Genomic DNA, 22,547 nt, shown 5'->3' on the forward strand with positions numbered 1-22,547 from the left:
ACATTTGAATAATGCTGGATTTCTCCTCAGAAACTATAAAGGCCAGAAGGTGAAAAGGACATTTCTGAGATGCTAAAATATGTGTAGTATCTACCCAGAATGATACCAAGCAAAACTTTCTTTCAGGATGAATAGAAAATAAAGGCATTCTCAAATAAAGGAAAAGTAAAAGAATTTGTTACTGGTTATATATGTATTATATTCGACCCACTGCAACCACTAAAGGAAAAAAAAGCCTATACCAAAAGGTACATACAGAAACATTAGACAAAAATGGAATGATATGTTCAGTTAAGCCACAGGAAGCTTAGGGAAAGAAAACCAAACAAATAGCAGAAAATAAGTTTTAAGACTTAAAGTTAACATCAGTAATTACACTAAATGTGGATGGTTTAAACTGACAGTAATGCAAACACATTACCAGCTGTAAATATAAAAATCATATAAAATGTATAAATATATATTTTTTTGCCAAATTGTGAGGCAGGTGATAGGCAAAAAGGAAAGGTTTATTCAGGTGCCATACAACCTGAAATAATGGTGGACTCCTGTCTCAAAGACCAATTGAATTCTCCAGTTAGCCCACAGTTTTTATAGGGATAGATAGGGGAGGGCTATGTTCCTAATCCAATTATCTTTCTAGCTTTTGACTTCCTTGGACACTATCCATGTTCATCTAGCTTTCAGCATGCTCAGGTCCTATCCACCTATCTTTTTAGCTTTCCATGTATGCTCAAGCCCTGCCCATTTATATCTATAGCATTTGACATGTTTAGTATAAAAACTTCCCCTTGCCACTGTCTTGACCAGTGGTCAGAGACTATCCTGGTGCTCCCACTGACTATTTTATGATAACTTTCCCCCTTCAATGCCCCCTCCCCCCTTTACAAGGGTACATTGTCAAAGATCTTACTCTTCTGTGGTTACTCCTTCCTGGCAGAGGACATAATCTTACTAATCTCTGGGTCCACAGATTCTTACTAACAAAGGAGTAAGGGAGTCAGGAATGGAGGGAATCCTTTACATGAGGGAGACAAATTGTTGTTTTTGGAAGGCAAGCATATGCAGTATCTTGGAACATGGCAGTGTTTCATGTTTCAAGAGGCAGTTTAGCAGATGGGCTTCCAAAAAGAGATCTGTTCTACAAACAGTCAAGTGAAGGGTGGGAAACTAGAGAGACTAAAGAATCCCCATGATCTAACCCTGGACAGGGCTTTGGCCAGAAACTTCCCACAGCTGAATAAATGTGCTGAAGAAACCACTATAAGAAGGAAAAGAGATAAAAAGTAACATTGTCACTTTATGCTGGGAGCCACTGTCCCTCTGAAAGAGGAATTTTAAATCATCTTCATGAGTATAGGTCCATCTTCCCCCTCCATATCAACAGCAGCTGCTGTTTTCCTCAGGCAGTGCCTACTTTATTTGTGTATGGTAGAGCCAAGGCTTGATTCCCTTGAGGTTTAAGAAAGAGAGTGGTATGAATAGGACATCATAGGCACCAGTCCATTGCTCAGCTAACTGCTCTTTAGGGTCTTGTCTTCCTGGTCTTTAGTAAGACTGTTTCCCAGCTGTAATGCATGTAAGGGACGGTCAGATGGGTAGATGGACCTGGAATGAGCAAACTTGTGCAAAATTGTTACTGTTTGCCCTACATGGTGTACATATTGTTTCACGCCCCTACATGGTGTACATTTTTTATTCACGCTCTAAATCTGAAGGGGGTGTTCCTAAAACAAATTTGCGTCTCCCATAAACTATTTGAAAAAGGCTTAACTTAAGCCCACTTTAGGGTGCAACCCTAATTCAGAGCAAGGCAGTAAAGAATGCCAGGTCCCATTTCAAATGTGTTGCCTGTCTTATATTTGCCTGGGTCTTCTTTACTGCTTTTTATTTTCTTAGTCTTTCCCATAGATTTGAGGTCTCCCAGATGCATGTAGCTTCCATTGCATCTGTAGTATCTTTCCTATCTTCTGGTAGACTTCCGAAGTGAAGAGTGGTCTATTGTCACTATTAATGCAGTGAGGAAGTCCAAACGAAGGATTATTTCTTTATGTAGAAGCTTTACTACCTCAGTTGCCTTTTTGGTTCTATTTGGGTATGCCTCCACCCATCCAAAAAAAGTGTCCACAAAAACTAATAAAAATTTAAAGTTCCCTCTGGTTTTTGGCATCTGTGTAAAGTCAACTTGTGAGTCTTTAAATGGGCAAATCTCTCTGTATTATACTTCCTTTTTCATTAGGGTAAGTTCTGTCTTAGGGCTGTTTTCGGCATATATCTGGCAGGCTTGGATAATTCTCTGGATGGTCCTTTGCAAATGAGGGCCCTTCAAGCATAGTCTGTTGAGGTCCATTAAAGCAGCTCTTTCATAATGGGATCCTTTGTGTAAGTGTTTGAGGATGGGATACACTAGAGCTTCAGGGAATAAGATCATACTATGAGTGTTGATCTTCTGTATTGAATTAGGGTCAGTATTAGAAAATCTCTATTCTCGGGCCCATTAATCGTCTTGTTGTGTGTGATGGGGTTTAAATTCTGACAAGTCCAGGTTGGGAATCACAGCCCCCTGAAAGTGGGCCTTGTCTTACTGCCTTATCTGCAGTTTCGTTTCTTTGACTTATTTGGGAACCGTTCTTCTGGTGTCCTGGGCTGTACATTAAGGCTATCTGGTTCAGTAGATTCACTGCCTCTAGTAATTGTAAAATTTCTTTTGTATGTTTTATGTCCTTGTTCTCCCAGGTTAAAAGCTGTATTTCTTTCCATCTTGCTTCATGGGCACGGACTGCCATGAAGGCATATTTAGAGTCAGTATAGATGTTAACATTCTTTTTCTGGGACAATTCTAAGTCTCTGATGGGGCTATCAGTTCAGCATTTTATGCTGAGGTTCCTAAAGCAAAGATTTGTGCTTCCATTACCTTATATATGGTGACTTACTTACACCTGGCTTATTGACCATTCCCTATGAAGTTGCTCCTATCTGTAAATAATTGCTGGTCAGGTTCTGTCAGTGGCTGGTCCAGTAGATCCAGTCTGCTGCAGTAAACTTTGTCTATGACATGCAAACATGCATGTCATGCTGTTTGCTCCAAGCAGACTTGCTGAAGGTTTGAACCTCTCTGTGAGTCTGGGAGTAGGCACATTGTATTAAAACTCAGAAATTAATGACAAAAAGAATTTGCAAGGCAGCCAGGGAAAACAGTAACTTATAAATGGAATCCCTTTAGTTTTCATCAAATTTCTCAGCAGAAACCCTACAGGCCAGGAGACAGTAGAATCAAATATTCTAACTACTAAAATAGAGAAATTACCAACCAAGAAAAATGTTTCAGCCAAGGTGTTCTTTATATATGAAGAAAAGATTAAAACTTTCAGAGCTCAGGTATTTGTCACTGGAAGACTTTATCTAAGGGTATTATTCTACCTGATACAAAGAATGAAAGGATACAGTACTATGAGTAAGATCACCGATAGTCAGGCAGAACCAGAATATTAGAACCCTTTTCCAGAATAGGATATTATACACTTAAATATCACTTAACAGTTAAAGGAGTTTAAAAAAAACACAATAAAGGAAGGAGACATTAACATAGAGGAAGCAGGCAATAGCTACTTGAACTCACAGCATAAGTAGGGTAAATTAGTGACAATAAAAACATGAAAAGGAAGATGGTAAAGTTCTGATTTTGCAAAGGGAGATGGAAATTGGATTCATTTGAAACAAAAAGGACTACTGTATAAATAAATCTTTTGCATAAGATTTATGTAAAATCTTCATTTTCTCCATAAGATGACTCTAGTAGCACTTAATAGTCTTCAAATTTTACCTAACAATCTACCTACTTGTAACCACACACACACCAACATTCAGAACTGAGACCCATAACTTAAAAAGGAAACAATAAAAAATTATAGAATACCATCAAACGAAAAATATCAAATGCAAACACAAGGGATAAGAAACAGTGGCAGCATGGAGGTACCAGAAAATCAAAGGTAAAATGTTTAATGAAAACCCTGATACTAAAATAATCATCCTGTATGTAAAAGGAAAGAAATCAACAATAAAAACATACAGAGAAGCAAATTGAATCCAAAAACAAAACCCAACCATATGCTGTCAAGAGACACAGCTGTGAAGTCAAATACAGACCCAAAAGAATGTAAAATGATTCTTGAAGCAAATGGCATCCAAAGAAAACTGGATATAGCCATACTTATATCTGATCAAATATATTTAAAAACAACAAAGATGATGAGACAAAGATGGACATTGTATATAACGATAAAGGATACATTATATCAGGAAGACATACACCTCTCATTACACCCAATCAGTCAGCACTAAAATATATAAACAAACAGAAACTCACTAAAACACAACTATAAAAGGGGACCTAAATACCTTATTGTAACTTAGAGGTAGATCATATGAGCATAAAATCAGTAAAGAAATATAGGCTTCAAATGAACACTAGGTCAAAGGGACATGATATTTACAAAGCTTTTCATCCCAGAATACCAGATTATACATTTTTCTGCATCGTACATGGAATATTCTCAGATAGACCATATGCTGGGACTCAAGAGAAGTCTCAAAAAAATTAGGATTGAAATTATACCAAGCATAATCTCAAACTATAATGATTTGAAATTAAATCAGTTGCAAAAAGAAAGAAGTCTTACAAATATGTGCAGATTAAACAATATGCTACTGAATCAAAGGACTGAATTGAAATAAAAGGTAAGATCAAAAGATATTCACAGACATGAGAATGATAATACAACATAAAACTTTGGGGATGCAGGAGAAGTGATAATGAGGAATTTTATATCACAGGCCTATCCAGATACGAGGAAAAAATCAAGTAACAATCTAACATTACATTGTAAAGCAGTAGAAAAAGAAAAGGAGAGCAGCCTAGAGCCAAGCCAGCAAAAGAAAGGGAATAATAAAAATAAGAGCAAAATTAAATGAAATAGCAATGATACTCAACCTTTGTTTACCTCAGTACACGCATAAACTACTAAATATCTGCAGCACACTAAAAAAGTTTCTTTTTTGAAATCTGACAAAATAGGTATAATTTTGATTCATTCTTATCAGACATCTATGTTGTGTTGGTTATGGTCATTTTTTATTTGATGATCTAAGGGAAAAAGGTCACTGCACCTGACTAAACAGTCAGATATTACAGCTTTTAAAAATTATTCCTGTACATTTGTTGAAAACCCTGAAATAAACAATAAAAAGACTACCATATTACTTGGACCATAAGATGCACCTAGGTTTTAGAGGAGAGAAATAGGAAAAAATTTTTTGAAGCAAAAAATGTGGTAAAATATTTCACCAATGTAAATGTAAAGCTACATTTGAACTATAAGACACATCATCCCCTTTCCTCCCGAATTTAGGGTGTGCGTCTTATAGTCTGAAAAAATACGGTGTACAACAAAGAGCTGGTTCTTTGAATAAATAATTGACAGACCTCTGGCTTTACTTACTAAGGACAAAAAGAGAAAAAGCTCAAACAAAATCAGAAATGAACAGAATTTACTAGACACTACAGAAATAAAAATGACCTCTAGCAAGAATGCTCTAAGAGACCATATACCACTAGATTTAATAACTGAGAAGAAATCAGTAAGTTCCTAGAAATGCATAAACTTTCTAGACTGAATCAGTGAGGAAATTGAAACACTCATCAAAAGCATCTGAAGAAGTAAAGTCGAAGACCTGATGGCTTCACTACTTAATTCTACTAAACGTTAAAAAAAAAAGTGATACCTTTCTCAAATTTCTCCCCAAATTTTAAGAGACAGTAATTGATAACACATTTTATGATGCCAACATGAACATGGTAACAAAATCTGGCTAGTATAACAGAAAAAGAACACCACAGACAAATATCTTTGATGAATACAGATGGAAAAGTTCTAAAAATACTGGTAAACTGAACACAACAATACAGTTTTAAAAGGATGCATCACATCAAGTGGGGTTCTTTCCAGGGGAAGACACGTATAGAGGAAGTACCTCAGCATGATAAAGGACATATATAAGAAACCTTCAGATAATATAATACTTAATGGTGAAAAACTGAAAGCTTTTCCTTTAATATCAATGGAATGAGACAAGAATATCCACTCTCATCATTCTTCATTCAACCTAGTACTAGAAGACATAGAGGTATCGGACAAGAGAAAGACATCCAAATTGGGAATGAAGAGGTAAATTGTCACTTTCTGCACATGACTATATTCTTTACGTAGAAAAACACCTTAAAGTCTTTACACAAAATCTACTATGAACAAAAAAGTACAATAAAGTTGCAGCATACATGATCAATATGCAAAAATTTATTGCATTACTGTATACTAACAAACAAACTCCTGAAAAAGAATTGGAAAAACAAAAACTTCCTTTTGCAGTTGCAAAAAAAGGAATAAAATACTTTGGAATAATTTTAACAAAGGATGTAAAGGACCTGTATGTTCAAAACTACAAGATATCATTTTTTAATATATTTTATGAATTATGCCATTACAGTTTTCCCATTTACCCCCTTCACTCCCCTCCACCCTGCACACCCCCCATTCCCCCCCTTTAGTTTATGACCATGTGTCTCAAGTTCTTTAGATTCTGTATTTCCCATACTATTCTTGCTCTCCCCCTATCTATTTTCTACCTACCATCTATGCTACTTATTTTCTGTACCTTCTCCCTTCTTCTTCTCCCACTCCCCTGTTCTTAACCCTCCACGTGATCTTCATTTCTATGGTTCTGCTCCTGACCTAGCTGTCCTCTTAGTTTTGCTTTTGTTTTAGGTGTGGTTGTTAATAACTGTGAGTTTGCTGTCCTTTCACTGTTCATCTTTTTTATCTTCTTTTTCTTAGGTAAGTCCCTTTAACATTTCATATAATAAGGGCTTGGTGATGATGAACTCCTGGAACTTGATCTTATCTGAGAAGCACTTTATCTACCCTTCCATTCTAAACGAAAGTTTTGCTGGATATAGTAACCTTGGTTGTAGGTGTTTGGATTTCATGACTTGGAATACTTCTTTCCAGCCCCTTCTTGCCTGTAAGATATCTTTTGAGGAATCTGCTGACAGTCTAATGGGAACTCCTTTGTAGGTGACTGTCCCCTTAGCTCTTGCTGCTTCTAGGATTCTCTCCTTCATTTTAACCTTGGCTAATGTAATGATGATGTACCTTGGTGTGTTCCTTCTTGGGTCCAACTTGTTTGGGACTCTCTGAGCTTCCTGGATTTCCTGGAAGTCTATTTCCTTTGCCAGATTAGGGAAATTCTCCTTTATTATTTGTTCCAATAAGTTTTCCACTGGTGGCTGTGCCTTTCCCCCTTCTGGTACCCCTATAATTCGCATGTTGGAGCGTTTAAAGATGTCCTAGAGGATCCTAAGTCTCCTTTTTTTTGAATTCTTATTTCTTCATATTTTCCTGTTTGGTCATTTTTTCCTTCCTTCTGGTCCACTCCCTTGATTTGAGTCCCAGTTTCCTTTCCATCACTATTGGTTTCCTGTGCATTTTCCTTCATTTCAGTTAGTTTAGCCTTTTTGTGTTCCTCTAATTTGTGACTAAAATCAACCAGTAATGTGAGTATCCTGATCACCAGTGTTTTGAACTGTGCATCTGAAAGTTTCGCTATTTCTTCATCACTTAGAGTTATGGGCTCTGGGGCTTTGAGATCTTCTTGAGCCATGTTTTGGTCTGTTTGCACCCATTAAGTATGAAGAGCAGAGCCTTAGGGGCGGGGCGGGGTCACTTGGTTGTGACACTTTATGTGGTGGCGGGGTCAGAGTGGGGAAATGGTGGCCCTCTCTGCTGCCTCCTGCCCCTGGGGCTTGCTTGGTCTCATCTCACTGCCCACTTCCTCACCGGTCTGTCTCACACAACCAAGTTTAGAGACAACAAAATATTAGCAATAGAAAACACAGCCAGAACACAGAAAATCGAACTTTTCAGATGTCTGATAACAAAGAATTCTTTAGCCTGGCCGGTAAGAGGGGCAAAGCCAGAAGCTGGCAGAGCGGGGTTACACAGGAAAACTCGGTCAGAGGAATGCGCCACCACAGTCAACCCTGCGCCCTCACTGGGTCCACCGGTCACTCACTGGGTCCGCCCTTTGCAACCCCACTCCTGTGATCCGCGTGCCTGAGTCCGTCTGACCCTCAGAAGGGGAAGAGGAACAGCCACCAGTGGAAAACTTATCGGAACAAATAATAAAGGAGAACTTCCTCAATCTGGCAAAGGAAATAGACTTCCAGGAAATCCAGGAAGCTCAGAGAGTCCCAAACAAGTTGGACCCAAGAAGGAACGCACCAAGGTACATCATCATTACATTAGCCAAGGTTAAAATGAAGGAGAGAATCCTAGAAGCATTAAGAGCTAAGGGGACAGTCACCAACAAAGGAGTTCCCATCAGACTGTCAGCAGATTCCTCAAAAGATATCTTACAGGCAAGAAGGGGCTGGAAAGAAGTATTCCAAGTCATGAAATCCAAAGACCTACAACCAAGATTGCTCTATCCAGCAAAGCTTTCATTTAGAATGGAAGGGCAGATAAAGTGCTTCTCGGATAAGATCAAATTCAAGGAGTTCATCATCACCATGCCCTTATTATATGAAATGTTAAAGGGACTTATATAAGAAAAAGATAAAAAAATACGAACAGTGAAAGGACAGCAAACTCACAGTTATTAACAACCACACCTAAAACAAAAGCAAAACTAAGAGGACAGCTAGATCAGGAGCAGAACCATAGAAATGCAGATCACATGGAGCGTTAGCAACAGGGGAGTGGGAAGAGGAGAAGGGGGGAGAAGGTACAGAAAATAAGTAGCATAGATGGTAGGTAGAAAATAGACAGGGAGGAGGGCATGAATAGTATGGGAAATATAAAATTAAATAATTTGTGACACCTGGACATAAACGAAATGGGGGGAATGGTGGGGGAGGGGTGTGGAGGGTGGAGAAGAAAGAAGGGGGAAATAGAACAACTAATGGCATAATCAATAAAATATATTTTTAAAAATAATAAAATATAAATAAATAGAAGAATGTGAAAAAAATTAAAAATCCTGCTATGCAAATGGTCCTATGTAAAGGATGAAAAAAGTTATAGACAGATTTTTCAAACCACTTAATTAACAAAAGCAACTAGAATATATAAAGAACTTTTTAAACTCAACAGCCTTAAAAAAAAACAGGAGAAAATTGGAAAGACCTAAATAAATGTTTACCAAGGAGACAATCAGATAACAGATAAGCACATGAAAATGTGCATCATCATTAGGCAAGTACAAATTAAAATTACAATGAGACATTACTACATGTCTATTGAAATAGGTAAAACAGAAAAACAACAATACCAGATGCTGGTGAAGGTATAGAGAAACTGGATCTCTTCATGTATTGCTGTTAGAAATGTAAAATGGACAACCAGTCTGGAAAAACATTTAGCAGTTTCTTTAAACATGCTTTCCACAGTGATCCAGCAGTTGCACTCCAGAGTATTTAGTCTAGATTAATGAAGGTTGAATTGTTCCCCAGAACACTTCTACACAAATGTTTTTATAGTAGGCACTTTCATAATAGCCCCAAGCTGGAAACAACCCAGATGTTCTTCACAGGTGATGGTGCACAAACTATTGTGCTATCACACCATGGAACTTGACTCAGCAATAAAAAGAAAGAAACCATTGGTTAACATAAGAACCTGGGTAGCCCTGGCTGGTGTAGCTCAGTGGATTGAGCACAGGCCTGCGAACCACACGATCGCAATTCAATTCCCAGTCAGGGCACATGTCTGGGTTGCAGGCCGATTCCCTGCAGGCCAGTTCCCAGTGGGGGACGCACAAGAGACAACCATACATTGATGTTTCTCTCCCTCTCTCCTTCCCTTCCCCTCTAAAGATAAATAAATAAAAATCTTTATAAAAATTTTTAAAAAGAACCTGGGTGAACCTTAGATTTATGCTGACTGAAAAAAGTCGCAAAAGGGTACACCTAACATATTATTTCATTTTTATAATTCTTGAAGTGATAAGTGACAGAAGTGGATAATAGATTGCACATTAGAGGTTAAGTAAGGAGCAGGGAGTTAAGGGATTAAGGGTAGATTTTAAAGGACAACACAAGAGATTCTGGTGATCAAATTGTTCTGTGTCTTTTTTTTTTTTTTCTTTTATCTTTAGAGGTAAAGGAGAGAGGGAGAGAAATATCAATGTACAGTTGCCTCTCATGCGTCCCCTGCTGGGAACTGGCCTGCAACCCAAGCCAGTCTTGTGCCCTGACTGGGAATCGAACCTCAATCCTCTGGTTCACAGACTCGAGCTCAAGCCACTGAGCTATACCAGCCAGGGCTTGTTCTGTGTCGATTGCCTGTGTCAGTACCCTGATTGTGGTACTGTACTATGTAGTTTTATGTTAGTTGTGGTAAACTGGGTACAGAGTCTAGGGTATCTCTATTACTATAGCTGCATGTGACTTATTAATTATCTCAAAATACTTAAATCAATAAAATGTGTAATTAAATCTAAGGTATACGAGTAATCAATATCAAGGACCGCTTGAGAGTATTATTTTTAAGTTAAATGGTATATTTGACCATTCTGTGTCCTAGGGATTTACAAATAGTGTGGAATGAAAAATGAGGGTCATAAAGACAAAAGTTTGAATCTAGAAAAACGTTGCCTGATGGAGTTCCATTTTTGGAACAAATCTACCCGTAATTGCCAAAGTACATACTAAGACTGCATATGCTTAAAAGGAAAGAAAGTCAAGCTTGCACACCCTGTTTTCCTTTACTTTTCATTCAAAGTTACCTTTTTCTTCAGTTTTACTTATATTTGTGCCTTTTTAGGTGGAGTATTGCTTCTGGAAAATCCAAAAGGTGATAATAGGTTAGACCTTTTAAAGCTGAAGAGTGTTGTTAATAGCATTTTCGGTGTGAAAAATACAGAGTTGGCTGTCTTCCATGGTGAAACAGGTATGTGCAAGTTATCTTTAATCTTTCACATAAGGTGGATTGTTAAAAATATGAGTCAGGCTGGACTGTTCAGCAGTACCTTCCTGAAATGTGCCTGTGTCTCCATTCTATGCATGAAAAACAAACACCATACTTATTAGGAGATGAAATCTCCCATCCTACCTTCTCACCGGTTTTTCATGTGATAGGTTCTGGGCTTCAGGGACTTCCCTGGAGAGTTTTAACTTTCTTAAACAATAGTACCTGTGTCTTGCTAAAGCCATAGGATAAGCTAAACTCAGTAAGATAAGCCTAAATAAATTTCTTTTTAAAATTGTAAGTACATTCTCTCCCACTGTCATGGGTTAAAATGTGAGACACAGCCTGCCCCACCCTCTACCCCCAAAATGCATTTCAAAGTAAAATATATTACTTTATCCATAGTACCACTGACCTTCTTTCTAAATAGGGTTGTTGGAGAGGTAATTAAGGTAATGTAAGGTGGGTCCTACTACAGTGTGACTGATATCTTTACATGAAGTTGGTGAAGACACAGAGGCACGTTGTGATGACAGGCATAGATTGGAATTATGCAGCTGCAAGCCAAGAAACACAAAAGATTGGTAGGGGCCTCCCCAAGCTAGGAAGAGAAAGGGAAGGATTCCCCACAGGTGTCAGAGGAAGCAAGGTCCTACTGATAGCTGGATTATAGACATCTTGCCTCCAGAACTATTTGGTTTTTTAAGCCCTTTAGTTTATGGTTCTTGTAGCACCTGTAAGGAAACGAATACACTCCGAATGCTTATTTTCAGAAACTTTTAAATAGCCTAAAAGAGAACATTTAAATGGTCAATAACTAAAGGCATACCTGCTGAACCTCAACAGTAAACACCACAGTGAGGTACTATTACTTGCCACCACATTGGCAAAAACTAGAAAAACTTCACAGATTTAATGTTTGTCGAGGGTATTGTGTAGTAGGAACTCACATTCACTGGACTGTAAATGGATAGAACCACAATGAAAAATCATGCAGTCCTATCTGTTCGAGACTGAAAAAGGGAAGCAAAAGTAATATGGAAAAAACCTGGTATTTCTAAAGGTGTGGATGAGAGTGGTTAGTTGGAGCATCTGAGAAAAATCTCTGACCAGTATCCACCAGGGGGTACTGATAAGTAAGTCAGCTGAAGGATTAGGTTTCCATCTGAAGTCACTGTAGGATGAGAAGTAGATGTAGTCAGGGACAGACTACAACTCATCTGTCTAGCCACTTCTAACAATGACAGTTTGGACCTGCAGAAGAAGCTCTGCAAGAGAGTTGCTCATGTGCTTGGCCCAGAAGTTGGAAGAATTGAAGCCTGTGAAAGCCGGGTGGTGCCTGCGCCCACATTGACTTAAGCGTAGTAGTTGTAACTAAACTGTCGTTTCAAATCCTGTGCACCTTTCTCTGGGAAACTTTTAGCTTAGCTAAGTTAGCAGAGTTAAGTCTTCCACAGTCTAGACCTTGTGGTATCTCCCCTGGCAGGCATCTATCCTGGCTGAGCAAGGCTGTGTTTTATTAGGACTTTATTTATATAAACAGGAAACCAGCCAGGAGTCATAGTCTCCGTATCCTGGTTTAAAGCATGAACGGTGTCTTGGAAGACAGTGTCACAGCCTTGTCATCTGTTGGCACCCATGTGGTACTAAAACTGAGATTTTTAAAAGGCTACTCCAATCGGACCTCGTCAAGTCAAAAAGCTTCTGCACGGCTAAAGAAAACAGCATTAAAATGAAAAGAGAACCAACTATATGGGAAAACATATTTGCCAGTGATACCTTGGACAAGGGTTTTATCTCCAAAATATATAAAGAACTCACACGACTCCACTCTAAGAAGACAAACAACCCAATTAAAAAATGGGCAAAGGACCTAAACAGACAATTCTCCAAGGAGGACATACAGAGGGCCCAGAGACATAAGAAAAGATGCTCAGCATCACTTGCCATCAGACAGGTGCAAAATAAAACCACAATGGGATACCACTTCACACTGTTCAGAATAGCTATCATAAATAAAGCAACAAACAAGTGTTGGAGAGGATGTGGAGAAAAGGGCACTGTTGGTGGGAATGAAGACTGGTGCAGCCAATGTGGAAAACAATATGGAATTTCCTCAGAAAACTAAAAATGGAATAGCCTTTTGACTCAGCAGTCCACTGCTAGGATTATATCCTAAGAACCCTGAAACACCCATCCTAAAGAACCTACTCACCCCAATGTTCATAGCAGCACAATTTACAGTAGCCAGGTGCTGGAAGCAACCTAAGTGCCCATCAGTAAACAAGTAGATCAAAAAGCAATGGTACATTACAGAATGGAATACAACCAGCAAAAGGAAAGAAGGAGCTGCTAGTCTTCACAACAGCATGGATGGAACTGGATAGCATTATACTAAGTGAAATAAGCCAGGTGGTAAAAGAAAACTGCCATATGATCTCACCTTTTAACTGGAATATAATCAACAAAACAAACAAGCAAAATATATAACCAGAGACACTGAAATTGAGAACAAACTGACAGTAACCAGAGGGGAGGTGGGAGGGAGGGTGTTTTCAGGAACAACTATAAAGGACACGTAGACAAAATCAAGGGTGGGGGTGGGACCAGGGGAGGGGGTGGGTTTGGCTCTGGTGAGGAGGGTAGTTGGTGAGGGGGGAAATTCAGACAACTGTAATTGAATAATAATAAAATATTTTTTTAAAAAGCCACCATTGTTCTAGACCAGCTGCTTCTTCTTGATGCAGAACGTAGTATGGCCAGGGAATTCCCTGAATATACACATCTTGCCATATCTCAAGTTCTTTAGTCAGAAGAAATACTGTGTAAGGTGCCGTAGGACACCTCAAATAGGACATTCCCAAAGTTCATGGATGATGGGTTTGATAGAAGCATTTCAGGCAACCAAGACTAACCCATACCTCCAACAAATGTCTATACCAGTAAGAATAAAGCACTACATTTTCCATGATGGAAGTGGCCCAGTTACCAATCTGTCATTGGGTTCTCTACTCATCATCTGGCAATAATGTGATATTGGGAGCTTAGTAATGGTCCTGATGTTAGCAGATATACTGTACCAACTACCAAAACCATTATTTAGAGTGAAATCCATGTTGCTAAGCCCATGTGAAATCTACCTAGCCAGAATGGACCCTTTGTTTAACTCTATTAGGAAAGAACAGGAGTGGTTGGAGAAAGGCAGACTGACTTCGACAAAACAGGTGACACTGTCCACCTGATTTTTAGGATCCTCATTCACGGTCTGCTCATTTGCAGCAGTCTTTCTACATACCTTTGCCCTGACTTCCTTGTCACCAGTTTTTGAGTTCTGTTCTTTCCAAGTCCATGGTCATTCCCAGTCAGTCAAACTATTAGCCATTGCCCATGGACGAGTGTAGATCCATTCCTCTGGCCATCCCACCTGAGTAAAATAAACAGCCGCCTTGAATGAACTTGTACCCACTAATTGGATTCCTGTCAACATTGTTCTTCAGGGTTACCCAGAGTCAGTGGGTATGCAGGACTGCAGTCATCTATCTGCAATAGTGCGGCACATTGTGCAGAGCCACTCACACAGCACACATGATATACTTTCTTTGTCAACTGGTGAATCCTCAGGAAGCCATAGGTGTGGGTCAGGAGAGGAGCCCTGTGGCTCCAGGCTGGTCATGAGCGTTTAACCACTAGGTAGAACAGGTCCTTGAGGGTCTTACCCAGTCTGGTTTCATATCCACCAGTTCCATTCCCCATCCTCAGTCACAGTCAATACCTGTCACTCATCTATGTTTACATTACTTAGCAGTGTTTAACTTTCTATAAATAAAATTATATTGCACGTGTTTTATGTGTCTTGCTATTTTCCACATATGTTCATGAGTCCAAAAACTTGTTTTCTTACTATGGTTATTATTCTTAGACACCTGGATCTTTTCATGGTGAAACCTGGGGTTCTCAGGAGGAAATTTTAAGAAAGCTACACTGTAATATACAGTTGACCCTTGAAAAATATGGGTTTTATGGATACTGATCCCCCCACCCCATCCCATGCTTCTGGTAAAAAATCTCAATAGAATTTGTGCAGTCAACCCTTCACCTTTACAGACTCAACCAACTATGGACGGAAAACAGTATTTTCCATCCAATTGGTAATACAAAACTACTGTTTTCAATACCCAGATGCAAAACCTACAGACACAAAAGACTGACTATATATTTTCAAATTTTTTAATGTAAGTTCGCCTAGTTCAAACCCATGTTGAGTTCAAGAGTCAGCTATACAGGGAAAGAATGAAAGAGGGATAGAAGAGTTGGCCTGTATTTTAGATGGTAAATATGCTGTTTTGCATCAATAGCATTGTCTATTAATTGCATGTCATTACAACCTGATTTTATAATAAAGGCAGCATCTTTTGATAAACATACAAAAATATCACAAAATACATGTATGTGGTAGTTTAAAAGATGAAAAGTAAATGACTTCAGCTCTGAAAGAATGATATCTTGTTACTCTTGTTACTTTTAGAAATACGAAATCAAACTAACTTACTGAATCTTAGTGGGAAAACACTGTGTGTGACTGCAGGATCAGCTCCCTCTCTGATTGACAGTCCTAATACTCTTCCCTGTCAGTATATCAACCTACAGCTTGTAAACGCAAACCCACAAGGTACGTGCCTCTCCTAGCTATGTATACCGTCCTCAGGTGAATTGTGGGGTTATGGGTGATAAAGTTTACTTTAATGTTCAACCTCTCTGACTTATGTGGATTTTACAGTTTGGCTTTAAGGTAATAATATAAGTGTAGATTCCCACCCTGCTTAAGGGTGCACACACAGGTTTATTTCATTTGATATATTTGTGTAGAAACAACTTTATCTATTAGACATGTTAAAGAAATGATATAAACTGGTTAGGTAAAAGTTAGAGCTAGATGAGGCTAAATTGTTTAAATGCTAAAACATTTTAATTTAGCCTTTTTTAGAAAAAATTTTTATTGATTTTTTAGAAGGTGGGGGAGCAGAGACATCAGTTTGTTGTTTCACTTTTACTTATTTTAATTTTAAATATTTTATGTTATTTTGTTGCAGTTATATCAGTTTTCCCCTTTAGTCTGCCTCCACCCAGCCCACCCTCTACTCCAGAGTCATTCCCTACCCTGTTGATCATACCCATGAGTCATTCATACATGGCCCTTGATTAGTCCCTCCTCCCTGGTTGCTATCAGTGTTCCATTTTTCCATGCTTCTGGTTCTATTTTGTGCATTTGTTTATTTTGTTCATTAGCTTCCTCTTACAAGTGATACCATATGGTATTTGTCTTTCATTGAATAGCTTATTTCGCTTATCATAATATTCTCCAGTTCTATCCACTCTGTCAGGAAGGGTAGGAGCGCCTTTATTTTCTGCTGTGTAGTATTTCATTGTGTAAATGTATCACCATTTTTTGATCCACTCATTTACTGATGGGCACTTAGGCTGTTTCTAGCATTTAGCTATTATAAACAGGGCCTCTATGAACATAGGGCACTATTTATAAGTTCTTTCAACTGCTGTTTAAGGATATTTAGGGTATATCCCTTGCAGTGGCATTGCTGAGTCAAACAGCAGTTCCATTTTTAGTTTTCTGAGGAAATTCCATACTCTTCTTTTCTACAGTGGTTGCACCAGTCTGCATTCCCACCAACACTGCAGTAGGGTTTCCTTTTCTCCACATCCTGGCCAGCACTTATTTGTTGATTTATTAATGAAGGCCATTCTGACAGGTGTGAAATGGTATCTCATTGTGGTTTTACTTTGCATCCCTCTGATGGATAGTGATATTGAACATTTTTTCATGTCTGGGTAATTTTCTTTGCCAAGTTAAGAAAATTTTCTGTCACTACTTTTTCAAACAAGTTTTCTATCCCTTGCTCCTCTTCTTTTTTTTTCTGGTATCCCTGTGATACGGATATTATTACATTTCATGCTGCCCTGCAATTCCCTTAAGCTATCTTCTTTCTTTTTGTGTCTTTCTTCATTTTGTTGCTGTTTTGGTGTTTTTTTTCTACCTTGTCTTCCAACTCTGATTCGATCCTCTGCTTTATCTAGCCTGCTTTTAATTCCTTCTAGTGTATTCTTCATTTCAGATACTGTATTCATTTTCTCCTGGCTCTTATTGATAGTTTCTATGCCCTTTTTTATGCTGATATAGTTCCCAGTAAGTTCCTTGTAGCTTCCATAGTGTTCCTTATAGTTCTCACTGAGCTACTGTAGCATCTTTATAACCATTATTTTGAACTGTATGTCTGTTAGATCACTTGCTTCAATTTCATATAGCAGTCTTTCTGGGGATTCCTCATTTCCTTTCAATTGGCATGTTTCTTCTTCTCCCCATTTTAGGTGACTCTTCTTGTTTATTTTCTGCAACTTAGATTGATCTGCTTTGACTCCTTGTCATGGGGTATTGTTCTATGGTAGGAGACTTTGGGACTCAGTAGTGCAGTCTCCTTGGATCTCCTGAGCTGGAAATTCTTTGGATGTCCTTTATGCCATTTATTTGTGCTCCCTTGTTGTAACTGGGTTTTGGTTGTTGTGTTGTTGTTTGGTGGGTATTTCCCTCTGGCTGTCTGACTTCTTGGCTGGCTGAGAGGCACACTGCCCACCATGTCTTATATGCTGGGCAAAACAAAACAAAACAACCCAGGATACAAAACCCACACCTGTAAAAAAAACCCATCCACAACCACACTATCATTAGCATATGAGCAAATATTTAAGAAAGATATAAGGAAATTAAGACTTATTTAAAAAATATGAGATGACTAAGTGAAAGAAAAATGATTTTGAGAGGGTAGAAGGAGGAGAAATAATAAGACTAGGGAATAGAAATAAGATGAAGAAAGCAAGAAAAAATATTTTTCAATGTAAATTAAAAAGGAGGTAAAGAAGGCAAAATGGATTAAGAAAAGAGTATAGTATGAGGTTTCTAAAAAAAAAAATTGTTTAATAGTGACTAAGAACCAAATTGAAAGAAAAGGTTCACCACAACAATATCCACCACAAATGAGGAAAGATTAATACAGGTGGAATAGGAATAAGATGGGGAAAAGGGAAAGAAAAAAAGCTTATGAGCTCTAAAGGAAAGAAAAGTGATTTTGACAGGTTAAAGTGTGAAGAAATACAAATGAGGAATGAGCACCAGGCTAAGAGGATAAAAGTAAAGTTTAAAACAAACAAACAAAAAAGGTAAGAGCAGGAGGAAGATAAAATGGAATAGGTGAGGGGAATGACAAAATTTGAGATTTGAAATATAAAAATAGTTAAGATCTAGGAATAAAATGGAATATATGCAGCAACCACTGTGTCAGAATCCAATCAGCAAAGATTTGTAATGGTGGAGAGAGAATAAAGGTATTTTAAGAACAGGAAAAAAGGATGTGAGTTGCCTAATGACATGAAAATGGTTTTCAGAGGCTGGAGACAGGAGAAATAATGAGAGTGTAGACTAGAAACCAGCTGTATCAAGAGAGAAAATAAAATTTAAAACAAAACTGATCAGAGGAAGGAAGAAGATGGAATGCAGTAAGAGAAGGGAGGTACAAATTACGAAATTTGAAGTAAACTAAATTTTTTTTTAAATGGTGAAATCATAGGAACAAACTTGAAGGACAAATAATATTAAAAAGCTGTGCAGGAGAAAGAATAATGCCAATAATGAGTAAGACTACAGTGCAGTTCATCTCAGCAGAGCCCAGTGTTTGCCACTGTCTTCTCTTTCTGGATCTGTTCCTGGTAATGTCTGACAGTGTCCTAATCTAACCCTAGGCAACCTGTTTGCCACTATAAGCAATCCACATTCTGTGGCTCTCTCCTTCAGGCTTGGGTGGCACCAGTGTCCTGCTCTGTAAACTTTCCATCAGCACAGGGCCCAGGAGTGGTTCCTTTAATGACCTGAGAGGGCTGCCAGTCCTTCCTCCACCTGGTTCCAGTGGGGACCTCTGGTGTTATTGGCAGGGTGGGAACCCTGGTCACCCCCAGGGGGTGCTGTTCATTCTTCAGGGAAGATGGTGGGAATGTTACCCCACCCCTTCACCACATGTCTTGGTGTGTCCCATATTCTTTCCAATAATGTATGGTTTCTGGTAAGTTAGCTGTCCGTTTCTTGTAAGGCATCAATATGTGTAAAGGAGGCAACTCTTTCCTGCTTGATGCAGACAGCAGCTCTAAGAGCTGGAGCTAAGTGGGGCCTTGAACACCTCTTGTGCCTATCTCTAATCTCTCTGCTGTGCTGCTTGCAGTTGATCAGGGCCGGAGGAACAGTGTTACTTTTAGTCTGGTAGAAAGGGCTATTTCAGATCTTTTCCTTTTTTTCCCCCTGTGGATATGCACCCAGTAAGGGGCTCCCTGAGCCTGGGCTTAACTGATCTGCAAAGCCTATAATCCCACAGGTGGGGGTTGGGTGGACCTGCTTGGCTGCAGCAAATCTCAGGTGTTCGGCTCATGGCTGTCCTGTCCCCAGCCTGCTTCTCTTACAGCAGACATGGGCCGAACTCCCTGTTCTGTACAGCTCCCTGCTCACTCACCAGCTCTTTTTGGTTGAGTTTCACAGTCGCTTCAGCATGACAGTATCACTCTGATTTCTTTGTTCACAAAGTCACTGCGTACACCCGCAAACACATGGTCCGGCCTCAGCTCCTCTTTTCAAAGAGGTTCTGTGTGGCCCCAAAAAAGCACAAAATTTCTCAGGGATGACCACAGCTCTGCCACTGCCTTGACAGTTTTAATGTTTCTTTCTGGATCTCTTCTGGATGGCGATGGCAGGGTGCTCTCACTGCTTCCTCCAGTGCATCTCAACCTCAGGCAGGCCTGCTCCCACTGCAGTGCCTCTGGAGCCAGCCCACCCTGGCTGTCTCTCTCAGCCCCTGAAGCTCAAGGCTCCTGAGTCAGATTGTAGTCACACGGTTACCGTGGTGCCTGGGGCCCGGGAGGCAACAGGCCCTCCACCGTAAGTATTGCAGTCTATGACATTCCCCAAAATGTCTCCCACCCCAGATCTCTACAGCTGGAAGTACCAGACTGGGCAACAGCTCTAGCAGCTGCTCTGCCAGGAACTGCCAGACTGCTAGTGTGCCCTGCAAACAGGCAGGCTCTTGCCCACTCACATACTCATGTGCGTACACACTCATGCATGCTCTCACTCACTCACTCTCAGCTGGATTTTTGAGTGGATTGCTCTGCAATTTCGCTGTAAGACTGGTTTGGATCTGGGAACAAGTGGATGGAGCTTCCAGCTACTCCACACACATGTTAGATCCTGTTGTTTCACTGTTTTTGCAGTCATTGGTTACCTCTTGTGTGTGTGCTGAAAAGGGATCTATACCACAACTTTGATGGATACGGACAACACTAATCAACAGAGCTTCCTGGCCAGGGCTCTTGAAAAATGTTTCCAAAACTTATTTTTTTTCCGGTTATTTTGGTGTTCTCATTATACACATTAGTTAGTGGAGCCTTTTGGGCTCTTCGTTGAAGTGTTTACTGATTATCTCTTTCCCAAGCTGCGGTTGTTTCCTGCTAGTTGATTCTTCTTTTTCTCCTTTCCTTTTTCCTTTGTGACATGTTTAAGACTCTTTCTGCAAAGTGTATAGCTATCCCGCTTGAGCTCTTGTACTTACTGCTGACTCTCCAAGCCAGCATCAGTCACTGCCTCCATTAGGAATCCAGTACTAGATGGTGTAAATTCTTGAGGTTTAATCCAGTTTGTTTTTTCTTCTGCAGAGTGTTTAATGGGAACAGTGGGTACTCTCCTGCTTGAAAACCCATTTGGACAGAATGGACTCACCTATGAAGGTCTTCTATATGAAGCAGCCAAGGTGTTTGGCCTTCGCAACAAGAAGTTAAAGCTATTTCAGGATGAGGCTCAAATGAATGGTGAGGAGATTGTACGACATAATACATTTTTGGTTTATTTTTTCTTTTGCTAGAAGTAGATGTGATACCAGTAACCAATTATAGTTAAATGTGAGAGATAGTACTTTTACCTCTTTTTTTCTCTTTCTCCAGAAATTTTCCATAATACAGTGTTTAAAAACTATTTAAGAGGGTGATTGCCTTTTGCTTTTGAGAGAATCTAAAAATTATATTGGTATGTTATTAAAAATACACATTAGGATAAAAGTAGATTTACAGTTATAAGTACACAAAACATTTTCTTATTTATTAATTATGGTATTATTTTCCATAAGAACAAGTGTAAACCTGTTTTGCCCTGTGTATGCTTCTAGGATAATTAGCATATTTGCTGATTCTAAATTGTTCTCTTCCCCTAGAGTCAAAATGATCACATTATTGTAAAATGACAGCATGAGGGAATCCTATAACTGACTTTGTCCCTCCTCCATTATAAAGCTTATAAAGCAGGCTTACATGCATTTTTTCGATGAGTTGCATCAGAATGAATCGCTAGGTCATCAGTCAACATATTTACCACCCAATAATTCAGAAAACAGAGGGTCAGTATGATGGCTTGCACAACACACAGGCTAGCGTCTTCAAGGATATGTTTTCTCTACATCTCACACTTACCTTTACATCATCCACTTCTACAATACCACTTCTCTGTCTGTGCTGACAACTTCTCTATTGACATCTTACCCTTCCCTCTATGTTCTGGTCTGAACCCCTTACACACTGGACATCATTTCCCTGAAAAGTTTACAGTGGGTTCTGGCTTTGTTTTGTTTTTTGTTTATTTGCTTAATATCTGTCTTTGTCATCCCAACTCAAAACTTTTTACCATTCCATCCTTTAATCTATATAGCCTCATAGCCTGAGATTTATTAGACTTTCTGAATCAGGATTTTTGTTGTGTCTTCTAGCATTGATGGAAAACTGGCAGACATTATCTTTCCCTCTTTAATTTTTCTGCAGAATGAATATGATATGCCTAGGTTTAGATTTTTTCATATAAGGCATTCTTCATTTCTGTTGCATTGTTTTGATTTCTAAAATTTTCTTTTAATTCTTTCTTAGTCTCTATTTGCTTATATTGCCCATCTGATTTTGCATGTTATCACTCTTCATTAGAGTCCTAGCATATTAATTCTATTTATTTTAAATTCCCAGTCTACTAATGGCAGAATGATGCTTACTTTTTCTCTTCCTACTGTTTTGCTGTTGGTAGTGGTGGTGTTGGGTTTGTTTTGTGGGGTGTTTCTTTTTTTTTTCAGTTTGGGGTTTTGTTGTTTTTGTCAGGGGCCAGTTATCTTTTAGAATGCCTGGGTGTATTTGTTGATTGTTCAACATGATGTACTAGGGAAATAGAACTGGGTTAAAGGGGACCTTTGCTGTTCTTTCAGTGGTAATCCAGTTGATCATATAGGAGGTCACATAATATCTTGGTAAGATATGGAAGGAGGGGGAATGGAAGGTCTTCTAGAGTTTTATCATTATGTGTCAGTCTTTAGAAGGTATGTGACCTGGGCCTGTGACCTTCACAGATGTTTCTCTGCATTTTAGTTTTCTTTTTTCTTAAAGTGAGAA

The 22,547-nt window shown here is 38.9% G+C and overlaps 1 protein-coding gene across 4 annotated transcripts in view; it reads left to right on the top strand.

Annotated features, from left to right (window-relative positions):
- The window catches only part of IARS1 (isoleucyl-tRNA synthetase 1), a 109,470-nt gene that overhangs the window by 79,464 nt on the left and 7,459 nt on the right, over window positions 1–22,547 (top strand). For all 4 annotated transcript variants that reach the window (XM_037157068.2, XM_053662794.1, XM_053662795.1 and 1 more), the window contains 3 exons: window positions 10,881–11,006; window positions 15,550–15,693; window positions 20,784–20,936. In XM_037157068.2, the coding sequence (XP_037012963.2) occupies window positions 10,881–11,006; window positions 15,550–15,693; window positions 20,784–20,936 (423 nt within the window). The remainder of the gene's footprint in view (window positions 1–10,880; window positions 11,007–15,549; window positions 15,694–20,783; window positions 20,937–22,547) is intronic.

Source organism: Artibeus jamaicensis, unplaced genomic scaffold, assembly GCF_021234435.1.
Source record: "Artibeus jamaicensis isolate MK-2021 breed Jamaican fruit bat unplaced genomic scaffold, CSHL_Jam_final contig_288, whole genome shotgun sequence".
In the NCBI taxonomy this organism is placed as follows: Eukaryota; Metazoa; Chordata; class Mammalia; order Chiroptera; family Phyllostomidae; genus Artibeus; species Artibeus jamaicensis.